Below are 12,414 nucleotides of genomic sequence, written 5' to 3' on the forward strand. Positions count from 1 at the left end.
TTAAGCTGAATTCTCATTTTTTGTTTTTTGGAAAAAAAAAAAAAAACGAAAAAGGAGCCATTTTCTAATTTTTCTACTTTCAATATTAAATAAAAAAACGAATGATCGAATGATACATGGATTCACGTGCATATATTCCTAGATATCTACATTATTACCTCAAGCTTCTTGATGGCTAATATCAAAATCGTAAATGTGCAAAATGCAAGCTTTAATGTTAAATATTAGCAGGTCTGCACTCCTTTAACCACAGTTTTCGGTTAGGTTCGGCTCTGATGGCTTGGCACATCAGAGTATTTTTATTTTATTCATTAATTTCCTTATTGCTATTTAAAAGAAAGCAAAAAAAAAAAAAAAAACTCCAGTACATTTTAAATAAATGCCAGTACACTTCTGTACACTGTAGAAAAACATGGCTTACCATATGTCAACTTAAAATTTATTTTGAGAGAAGTATTATTTTTACTCAAAATAGGGGTGATTGATTGGTCATTATTGAGCGCTGTAAACACATATAATGTATGTTTCATTCATACAGGAAGCTGGAGGGCGCCCTCAAGTACAAACTCCACATATGCATCACAGAAGTAACAGAACTGATGATGCTCCAGGAAAACCCTAATATGGACAAAGGCATCCAGCTATCACTGTAGCCGAATAAAAAGAATATAAAAACATTTAAACTGATCAAACATAAAGACAATAAACACTGCAACAATGTGTAGCTTATCTGGGTTCTTCAAGCCATCTCGGTTATTTTCATAATAATTATGAATTTTTATATTCCATTGCTAATCGACATAGGCTTTTTTACAATATAGAACATATTTATTACAAAAGGAATTTATTTCAAACACTCGACTGATGTTGTGAAGTAAAATGCTAAAATCTTCTCTTTTGTAGGACAACAGGTTTAGAGACGCTTCTCATTACAAATCATCACAAGGAAAGATGTTTGGCGTGCGTTGCTTTTTAAAATGCACGTTATAAGCGGGGAGGAGTTTCCTCATCTTAAGCAGAGCCAGTCCAGACAAAAATAAAATGCATGTAAATTATTTAAACGCAAAACTCCCCACCCCCCCACCCCCAAAAAGAAAGAAATAATGACTACCTTACTGTCCTCACTTAAGAAATCAGTCAGATGGCAAGACTGGAAGAGGGATAGAGCGGGATTTTGTGTTGCTGTCGATTTGCAGTCTCTTTTTAATGATAGGCCTTAAGCATTTGTTAATCCTCCCGCTTGCTATTTAGGGAATAAACCCAGCGCTCTGATTGGTCGAACTCTTCTTTTGAGTACTACGCATGAACGAAGGCATCACCAGATTTTTGCATAGTTTTAGAGTGACAAATCGTGTACTTTGAAGTCAAAATGTGTACAGGTTGGCAGGTCTGCATTTATTTAATCCAAAATACAGTAAAAACAGTAATATTGTGAAGTATTACAATTTAAAATAGCATATGATGCTGTTTTCTATTTCAATATATTTCAAGATGTAATTTACTCTTACGATGGCAAAGATGAATTTTGTGAAGACATTACTCCAGTCTTGAGTCTTGTTTTTATTATTATTTTAACTAATTATTATATAAAAACATTTAAAATGATGTAATATGCTTCACTCTGTACATCAATAATGATTAATTTAATGGCTCTGCATCATAACGTGTGAAAAATACATTACTATTATACTATATTTTAGGTCTGGCTTGCACCACCCAGTTTTATATAATATGTAACAGGGGGTTTCAATCTCTCACCTTGTAGATGTGAAATGCGATGTAGAGAAAGTTGACTTTATCTTTTTGTCTGCGGTATTTCTGGAGAAGCTCCACCAGTACCGTGCACTTCTTCTTTTTCTCTCGCTGTTTCTCAGTCTTGCTCACAGGAGCCACCACAACACCTACTTCATCGTCTTCTCCATCTCCTTCCTCCCCTTCTTCATCCTCTCCATAATCATAATCATCCACATCTTTCTCAGACAGAATCATCTGGAACTGAGGATTTTTGCAGAAAGATCCTGCAGAATTGAATAAGAGTAATAAGCGTTGAGGAAGTATGTTAAGAAAGTTGTTACAGTGTAAAAAATATTTTTAGAGCAAATAAATAATGCTGAAAAATAACCATACTTCTACTTTATTATTACATTATATTTTCTTGTTGAAAACAGTTGCACTGTTTAATATTTTTATGGAAATCTTTTGTAAAATCATAAACGTACTGAATGTTGCTGAAAAAAATCTTACTGATCCCGAATTTTTGAACTGTATATTTATTATATTATATTATATTATATTATATGTAACACTTTAGTGTAGGGACCAAAAATTTTTTAACTGTATATTTATTATATTATATTATATTATATTATATTATATTATATGTAACACTTTAGTGTAGGGACCAATTCTCACTATTTACTAGTTGCTTATCAGCATGCATATTACTAGCATATCGGCTGTTTATTAGTACTTATAAAGCACATACTAATGCCTTATTCTGCATGACCATATTCTACATCCTTAATCCTACCCAATACCTAAACTTAACAACTTATTAACTAATAATAAGCAGTATTTAGCAGACATATTTGTTAACAAACATGCAATTACTGGGGTATCGTCGGCTGCCCCCTGCAGAGCACATTGGGACCCAGGTGCCTTGATGTGAGCTCAATGTCCAGGACGGGGTGGCCGTGTCATCACTCGCCTCCCCTGACATAGAGTCCGGATTCACACTGCACATTTCCACTGTATTAAACAGCAGACAAAAATCTTCTATTCCAATCCTAAAAAACATAAATGCTTATGAAGTCCAGACACAGATAGATTTAAAAGGATAGTTCACCCCAAAATTAAAACGTTGTCACCATTTACTCACCCTCAAGCTGTTCCAAATCAGTTTCTTTCTTCTCTTGAGCACAAAAGAAGATATTTTGAAGAATATTGGTAACCAAACAGTTGATTGTAGCAGTGGCATGTCCACAAGGGTGGCACGGGGTGGCAACTGCCACCCTTAAAATGAGCTTTGCCACCCCAGTTGCCACCCCAAAGCAGCGTATGGGATCGAAGTGCATTGAGAGAGGAGCAGCGTGATTTAAACTGAAGCGGGGATCTTTTGAAAGTCGGAGAGTTCTGGTTTTCGCTCGCTCTCAGAGTGCTCCACTACCGCTCAATCACTAGCACAATTAATGCCATAACTATAGCCGTTCTAAACTAGTTCTGCCTACAAGGATTGTACTGCACGCACACATGTACAGACACATAACGGATCACTCACACACAGAAACAAAAAATATTGTCAACGCTGCCCTGTGATTTGTCAATAAAAATGCTTAGAAACAGAAAAGTTATAGCGAAACCCTCTTTGCCACCCCAAGTATAAAATCCTGGACACGCCCCTGGATTGTAGCCTTTGACTTGGGTACTACGGAAATCAGTGGTTACTGTCAACTGTTTGGTTACATTCTTCAAAATATTTTCTTATGTGTTCAACAGGGAAAAAATAGCTTATACAGGTTTGGAACAACTAAATGACAGAATTTTCATTTTTGGGTTAACTATCACTTTAACTAAATGGCCTATTAAGGGATGCGCTGACTGCAGTGGCAGTTATTATTAGTAGTAGTGTTAGCAGTGTTATATAATTCTTGGCATTTAATTGATTTGGCATGTGCTCAACAATAGCGAGAGATGGAGATGTGTGTGTGTCACTCCCATGATAAAATCAATGGCTCTGTCTACACTGGAAGCACCAGTTGATGAGCAGCCTGTTTCTATTTTTAGCGTGCTGCAGAGCCACTTTATTTTCACAATTTGTCTGACATAAAATGTTTCTACAAATATTACGTTTCTGTGCATGTCCCAAGATAAAATTGTGATTGTGTGAGTTACGGAAATGTGTCTGGAAGAATTGTGTACAGTGTACATTTACCTACCAAAATTCTCCATCTTCAACTTTCGCCAACTCAAGTCTGGCCTTCTGAGCATTATCTATAACATCCCAGTCTTTACACCTGCACACACACAAACACAAATGTGCAGTCTTTAGCAGCCATGAGATGCAACTCTGGTAAGAAGTGAGCTGCTGAGGTCTTTCTCACTTGTCACTCCAGGGTCCACAGTACTCGACAAACCCCCAGGGGTTACGCAGCCTCAGCAGTAAGACCTCTTCAGACGTCCTCTGGACCTAGACACACACACAAACAGAGCACGTGAGAACCTATGGGGTGTATATTAGGCTCTCAAGGGCACTAACACACAGAGATGTTTGCTTAAAGCTATTAAAAATCACTTATTGGATGAGTCATTCACTGTCTATCAAATGTCCAGGTCATAATTCACGCCAAATTCAAACAAAAATCAATCAATCAATCAATCAATCAATCAATCGATCAATCAATCAATCAATCAATCAATCAATCAATCAATCAATCAGTCTTTCAATCTAAGGAAAACAACCTCACAATCCCCAAAAAAGTAACACTTTTTTAACAATTTTAAAGTCTCCCTGTAAGTGTAATTATACATTTATTAAGTGTATTTATTGTGTAGTGTAGTTATTAAGTGTAATTACACATTTAAGCACTGAGTAATATTAATTAAGAACATGTACTACTTACTATAGGGTTAGCATCAGGAATAGGGTTTTAGTTTAGGATTAGTTGCATGTAATTATGCATAATTTACTATAGTAAAGAATACTGTAAAATGAAGTACTCCCCCCCCCTTCCTCCAGTGTTCATGTTTTTGAAATCATGTATATGTGTGTGTTATATTCATACCTTATCTGTATCAGTGATGGCATATGCATGACCTTTGATAAGACCCTCTGATGTCACAGTGCCAATCTCCTTTACACTCGCAGCCTGCGCACAATACACAATATATGCGTGTTTATTATGTATACAGTCATGTATATTTTATATTGTATATGTCTTTTATGTTCATCAAGGGCACATTTGTTTGATCAAAAAAGCAGTAAAAACAATATTGTGAAATATTGCTACAATTTAACCTAATTATTTTCTGTTGTAATACATTTTACAGCATTATTTATTCCATAATTAAATTTATTCCAACATTTTAAACAGCCATTACTCCAGTCTTCAGTGTCACATTATAATTCAGAAACCATTGTTGATATGCAATGTTTAAAAAAGTTGTGCTGCAAAACATATTTTTGTGGAAACTGGTGAATAGAAAGTTCAAAAAACAACATTTATGTGAAATAGAAATCTTTTGTCATATTATAAACATCTGTAATGTCACTTTTAATTAATTTAATGCATCCTTGCATTAAATTGTTTATTTAAGTAGCATATACTGTATAATAACCCATAGCAGATCTATACAGGTGGAGCTGGGGAGGTGGAGGGTTTCAGAGGAACTCTGAAAGCGTACTGCCAACAGCTCTAGTGAATGCCAACCAGTGATTTAAATGTAAAGCAGTAAGCTCATTGGCTGCGTATGCAACATGAATAGTTGTGAATATAATCAGTTTGCGTTAGGGACCTATCAGCCTGCGCCATCTGGAGTGTAATGACAGAACTTGCCGTTAAATTCTTAAAAAAAGAGAGAAAATCTTACTGAACCCAAACATTTAAACGGTAGTGTTCGTGTATGTATGTGTCACTGTGTTTGTGTGAATATGTGTCCATACATGTATGAAGCAGCTGAGCAGGCTGCTCCTAGCCAGGGCAGCAGTGATGCCCCTCCAGAGCATGCGTGGGGGCCGAGAAGACACGGGGAGGGAGTAGGCAATGCCACCCGTAAAATCCTCCATTCCTTCTGAGATAATTCCCCCTTTCAGACTGCCATAAGAACCAATCAGCCTTTGAGAACAGACAGACACATATACAAATATTACTAATTGGCTTCTATTGGTTAGATTGATTTCACATTAATTATTCTACATCTATGAAATGCATTTGATTATTTTTCACAACTGGATGTTTTTTCCAAAAATATCAGTCTTTAAATAACACAAAGGAACAATGGCCTTCACGTGAGCGGTGTCACTAATGAACAGTCAAGCGCCCACACAGTCAAGGACACATATGCTTGAACTGACTTGGCATAAGCTTTCTCCACCAGGGCGCTCCAGAACTCATTGGTGGTGCGAGAGTAGCTGAAAAGCAGACGGCCCTCTCTCACAGGCAGCCTGTCATCCACTACCACCTCCACCCACTCACCATACTGCCAGAACTGCATCACACACACACACACACACACACACACACACACACACACAGAGAGAGAAAGAATAGGGTTACATTTGCTCCATACAAGCACTTTTGGGTGTTGATGTACCCAAAAAAGTGGGCTGTTTTACAGTTCTGTATCTGTCACGGTTTAGCAACATTTTGACCGGTACATTTCCTCTTTTTAAAAGGGGTCAATGTAACTAATGTACATTGTATGAAAATATGTAAAAAAAAAAATTAAAAAAAAAGAAAAGAAGAGGGAAAAAATTGGTAAGATTTTTAAAATAAGTATTTTTTTATATTTTATTTTATTTATTTTTTTATAAAATGTCTCTTATGCTCACCAAAGCTGTATTATTTAGACCAAAAAAATGCAGTAAATATTAACATTTAATATAACAGTTTTCTAATTCAGTTTATTTAAAAATGTAATTTATTCTTTTGATGGCATACTGAATTTTCATCAGTCATTACTCCAGTCAGAAACATTTTTTTTTTTATTAATGCTGAAAACCGTTGTGCTGCTTAAACTTTTTGTGAGAACCATGATACTGTATATAAATTTTATTTTTTTTGATTGTTTGATGAATAGAAAGTTCAACAGAACAGCATTTATTTAAAATAAAATTATTTTGTAACATTATAAATGTCCACTTTTCATCAATTTAATTCATCCTTGCTGAATAAAAGTATTAATTTCTTTAAAAAAAACAAAAAAACAAACAAAAACATACTCACCCAAACTTCTGAATGGTAGTGCACTTTAATTTACCTAAGAGCCATAAAGGCACAGCAGCAAAAACTGTGGAAAATAGTCATGGAAAACTAAATATGCTGACTGTTTTGGTGTAAAACTGAACACGTTCATATATATTATTAAAGTAATAAAAACTGTATGAATGACCCCTTAAATGTGAAGTTGAAAGACTTTATGTGATGTTAGACAGGCAGGTATGGACCTGTTGATGTGCATGTCCATGTCCTTGGGCTACAGTAACAAGTCTAGACATTTCAGGAATCGTCCACCAATCAACAGTCTTCTCATTTCCCTCCTGTCACTCAGTTTTTGATGTGTCTTCTTTCTTTCCTGTCCTCTCTAACCCTCCTGGATCAGGTCAAGTCATGTTGTGCATAGCTGTTTAGCCTCTGAATGTACTGTGGCAGGCAGAAGGTAATTATACTTTTACTTTACTTTTTACTTTTAGTCATTTAGCAGACGCTTTTATCCAAAGCGACTTACAAATAAGAAAAAGTAATTAAAACTAAAAGCTAAAACTCTATAAATACTATACACATTTAAGAAAATAAAATAAATTAAATAAAAATGACAAATGCATACAACAACATTTCAAAACTAAACATTTAAATGAAAACAAACGATACTTATTATTAATTATATGATGAGAACGCCATAACAATTACATAACGCTGAGCAACCTTCCATAAGAGCTCTTCAGTGCTAATATGTTTTGATTGTTTAATTAACTGTGCTGTTATCTCACAAGTTTGCCCTCAGTTTACAACCACGCACACAACAGCACATAAGCCACGAGAGCTGTAGTGGCTTGTTTTATTGCATGCTTTGTCAAGGTGAACTCACTGAAACAAATAGCATTGCAGTAATAATTACACACGCAGTGGTTCATTTGTCACTTTGTGCTTCAGAAAAATAAACCCTGAGGAGTAGGTGAGTAAAATGTGTGGTTTATTTATCATATACACCACATATTTAGAAAGGGCTCATTATATACAACAGCCTGTAATTGAGAGATGCATATGTGAACGTGAACAGCTAAAAGGCTGTTTTGTTTTGATTGTTTTTTGTTTGGCTTTGTTTTAATTTTGTTTTATTTTCTAAATGGTAGTTTGAAATTTGTCAGTAAACTTATCCGAGTCTAAAAAAATATATCATCCTTGTTTTTTGATAATTTAAAAAATTTCATAAAAACATAACTTTTGCCTAAAAAATTATTAAATGAAGCATTTTCCCTAAAATAGTACCAATGATGTGAGTAAAATAGGGTAAATAAACGGGGCTGAAAAAAAAAAACATACAATAAACATATGATATTCATACTATTTCTCATGCAAAAAAATATGTATATTAAGAATTTTTTCACTTAAAATTAATTTGGACAATTTTCATATGCAAATAATGCAAAAATAATAATTTGTGATAGGATTAGGCATTAATAATTTTTCTTTCTTTCTTTTTCGGTCTCTTTTCTCTCTGTCTAGGGATGTGCACACAAAAATAAATTTTTTTTTGGTCCATAATTTTTTGGTCAGTGGAAACCAGAACTGTTTGGTTACCAATATTTATCAAAATATTTTCTTTTCTGTTTCGCAAAATAGTCATAAAAGTCATATAGGATTGGAACAACATGAGGGAACGTAAATAATGAAAGAATTTTTGGGTGAACATGGCACATCTTACCCCACTCTCTGCTGCTTTATTTAGCGGAAGAGGAAGGTGATAGAACTTATTTAAAAGGATAGTTCATTCAGTAATATCTGTCAGTAATTTTATGAACACAATTTGTCTTTTGTCACCACTAGCCCCTATCAAAACACTAGGTGAGATTCCCCCCAAAACCCCCCTGTAATTTGCCCTCTGTATACACTTGTGATGTGATTGACAGGTTTAGATGAACAAACTCCACCCACCTTCACTTCTTTCAGTAAATCAGTGTACTTTCATGTTGCCTTGAGCCTCACAGTGGGACTCTTTTTTTTCAGGCTACCACTATAAGCACAGCTCTCTTTTTTAAGTGTGTCTCTCTCTCTCTCTAGTGGTTCCTGCTAAATTACAAGGCCGACAGGATTCCTGAGGGGTGGACAAAATAAAGACTATTCTGGTCTTATCTGTTTTTTTTTCTTATCAGTAATTGTGGAAACTGTGTAGGCAAGCACTGATACATGAGAGTTCGCAACTCTGGGATCATTTTAAGAGGTGTGGTCATTCCAAACTTCGTATTTAATTGACCAGCATGGTTCTAATCAGATCATTAGTGGACCAACTGAATAGTAGCTAGAGGGTAAAAGCTGATTTTGAAGGGGCCTGCAACAAATATACAATACGGGAACAAACAGAAACGCAATGTTCCTTCTCTGTGAATGAAAAACAGAATTGAATTAAACTGAATTATGATCATTTGTGCCAATGCGGTGCGTGTTTAAAGGGGGAGGGGCATGCAGATGTACATGTCATCGGGACAAAAGGAAGATGACGGGAGCTGTTTCTGGAAAAAGCCTCAGCTGTTAGGGATGGTAAGGTCAAAGAAGACTGATTCTAATTACCATGCCTACTACATCTCCAGCTAGAGGTAAATCCAGACGCATAATTACACAGAAGACATTCAAACGACGATATAAATTCTGGACGGATTCGACTCGCTCACAGACCCCCACTTGGACTATAAAAATGGACCCCTTTATGTAAAATGTATGAGTTCTTTTATGATTTCCCTATGCATCTTTTACTTACTAATCTCAGTTTAATTTAAGATTAAATAGTAATTGTGGATGAAAAACATGACGTATTGTATTACTTCTAAAGAATAACCTCATAAATTGTCTCATAATTGTTGTTTTTAATCTAGGGTTCCTGTTCCCCCTTACCCTAAAACGAAAGATGCCAGCGTAGGATTCACTCAGGCTTTGTCCAGATGGAACCACTTTCACAAACAGAGTCGGGTGCATGGTGAGACAGGACAGGGCCGCCAACAGCCAGCAGTTACCTGCAGCAAGACACAGTGACAGGCTGTGTTACGCAACCAGTGTTGGGGAAAGTTACTTTTAAAAGTAATGCATTACAATATTGCGTTACTCCCTAAAAAAGTAACTAATTATGTTACTTAGTTACTTTTAATGGAAAGTAATGCGTTACATTACTTCTGCGTTACTTTCGCGTTACTTTTTAAATATGAGCAGTGCTTGATAGTTTTTAATATAAAAAGTGATATTTATAGCAAATGTAAAAGCCCTTTCACACCAAAAAGTGTAATGAATAAACCTCAGGCTGAAGCAAAAGTAAATTCACGTCTGTACAGTAGAACGCAGGAGAAGAAACACTCTTCAGCAATAAAAAAACAAAGCACAATTGTTAGTTTCTCTAAAGTAATTTTTGCTTATTAGTATGGTTGAACTGGATCATCAAAGCTCAGCAGCAAAGACACTAGATAATAAAATGGGATTAGATACATTTGTGTTATTTAACATATTTCATTATTGCAGGTTTGTGTCATATTCTGTGTTTGCATTTCACTGTTTTAATTAATTTTGATGAATGCTAAATCTGTTTTTTGTGAGTGGGATGAATTAATGCACATTCACATTTAGTCTAGAACTACAGTAACATCATGTTCACACAGCACACACAACGCCTCTGTACTCCCGATTTCTCCCAATATGGGGACAGGAGAGCTGTCAGCCAATAAATGGGAAAACAAAGTAACTGGCGTTACTTTTTTGAAAAAGTAACTCAGATATTTTCTTGTAAATTAAAAAAGTAATGCGTTACTTTACTAGTTACTTGAAAAAAGTAATCTGATTACGTAACTCACGTTACTTGTAATGCGTTACCCCCAACACTGTACACAACACATAAATGACATCAATATTTATGACATATGACCACAGCCTCAAACACAAAGTGGAAATTCAGGCTTTGAAGAAGCAGGAGACATGTGGTCTGTCTCCCGCACAGTGACATTCCTCTGTAACAGGTAACAGCTGTTCGTTTGCCCCGTGTGGGGGAAACAGAAATGGATTCGGCGTGACAACACTTCATAAAAACCATACTTAACACGGCAGCTCCCATAGGAACGACATCAAACACAGCTCTACAATGGAGTACGTCCAATTAATCTTCAAACCGCAAGCAAACGGGCTGGATATGTTGATGTGGAAAGCCACTTGAAAACAAATAAATACAATTTCTGCTTGAAGTGCTAAGAATAAGGCATTATTCCATTATTCCAAGGGCAGATTTCCATTCAAATGAGAATATTTATATGTGTTGTGTAGATTATTTAGTGATGCGTTGCGATGTTCATATATTATTTAGAGAGGCCATCCAAATCCTGAGTGGCAAATGCACACTTCATGATTTAAGCAAAGATCTGCCTGCTTTGATGCAAGAGGCCCACAGTTCTTTGCATGTGGGTTTTACCAAGACAACTCAGAAAAGTCAGAAATGTTGGATTTCGCAATAAATGATGTTGCCGTGACAAGGATATTGTTTGGTATTTCCACTCAAGTATCTAGGGATACCCCTTAAATTGCATTGTATCCTTGGGGGATACAAAAAGGGAGTCAGCCCTTTCCGGAAAATTAATGATAAATTACCGTTTAAAGATCATGTGTGGACAGGACCTTTTGAGAAATACTGGTAAATCAGATTTGGCAGTTTGCTGAAATGAGAGGATGTGGCATTACCAATAAATTACTGTTTTGATGCTTTATGTGAACAAAGCACAAGAATATTGGTATGATGTAACAAGTCTGCATTAGGCCAGTCATAAAGTTCTGACTCTGCAAAAGATGGGAACGCAATGGTCAAATGTGTCTGTTTGCATGTTTACATTAAAAAAACAAAACAATGGAAAAGCAGCAGTGTGGAATGAAAAACGTGTTGGGCAGCCAGTCATATAGAATGCGTTTTATTTAAAAACTTGAGATGGAGGGTCTCTGTGGAGAAGAACATGTTTGTTTGTGTGTGTGCATTTCAGCGTTCCTTGTAATTTTGTGCTCCACTTTTTACATATGCTTCTAACAAATACGACCTCTGAAGGGTGCAACCTTCGAAATATAAGACACAACAATTTAATTAAAATTAAAGCGCTTTTGTGCAGATTCAGAGGATGGTGCAACATTTAAAGGTCATTTCCGAATTCCATTTCCATTTTGGTGTGGATGGCATCTTAATTGTAATAGAAGCCATTTTCAAAATGTACAAAGGTGAAAAGTGAAAGGGAAATTGGCTAATGTTTGAGTTGGACTAATTTCTGAGAAAATCAACTTTGCAATGTAATATGCTTTGGATAAAAGCATCTGCGAAATATATAAATGTTAATATATTTTATATGTTACTTGGGGAACAAAAAACTGTAAATGAATAAACTGAAAATGAAAGCAATATTTTGAAAAAAAAGAAAAAAGACAAAGAAATTGTAGTACTGTATCTTAATTTTTTTGATGTATTTGATAA

At 35.5% G+C, this 12,414-nt stretch overlaps 1 protein-coding gene across 1 annotated transcript in view; it reads right to left on the bottom strand.

Annotated features, from left to right (window-relative positions):
• The window catches only part of capn12 (calpain 12), a 34,387-nt gene that overhangs the window by 19,050 nt on the left and 2,923 nt on the right, over positions 1–12,414 (bottom strand). Inside the window, exons 3-10 of the mRNA XM_016445564.1 lie at positions 9,825–9,943; positions 6,071–6,204; positions 5,660–5,831; positions 4,782–4,865; positions 4,101–4,186; positions 3,936–4,013; positions 2,611–2,786; positions 1,759–2,018 (exon numbers count right to left, since the gene is read on the bottom strand). Of these exons, the coding sequence (XP_016301050.1) occupies positions 1,759–2,018; positions 2,611–2,786; positions 3,936–4,013; positions 4,101–4,186; positions 4,782–4,865; positions 5,660–5,831; positions 6,071–6,204; positions 9,825–9,943 (1,109 nt within the window). The remainder of the gene's footprint in view (positions 1–1,758; positions 2,019–2,610; positions 2,787–3,935; positions 4,014–4,100; positions 4,187–4,781; positions 4,866–5,659; positions 5,832–6,070; positions 6,205–9,824; positions 9,944–12,414) is intronic.

The sequence above is a fragment of the Sinocyclocheilus anshuiensis genome, unplaced genomic scaffold (genome assembly GCF_001515605.1).
Source record: "Sinocyclocheilus anshuiensis isolate Anshui unplaced genomic scaffold, SAMN03320099.WGS_v1.1 scaffold367, whole genome shotgun sequence".
Classification (NCBI taxonomy): Eukaryota; Metazoa; Chordata; class Actinopteri; order Cypriniformes; family Cyprinidae; genus Sinocyclocheilus; species Sinocyclocheilus anshuiensis.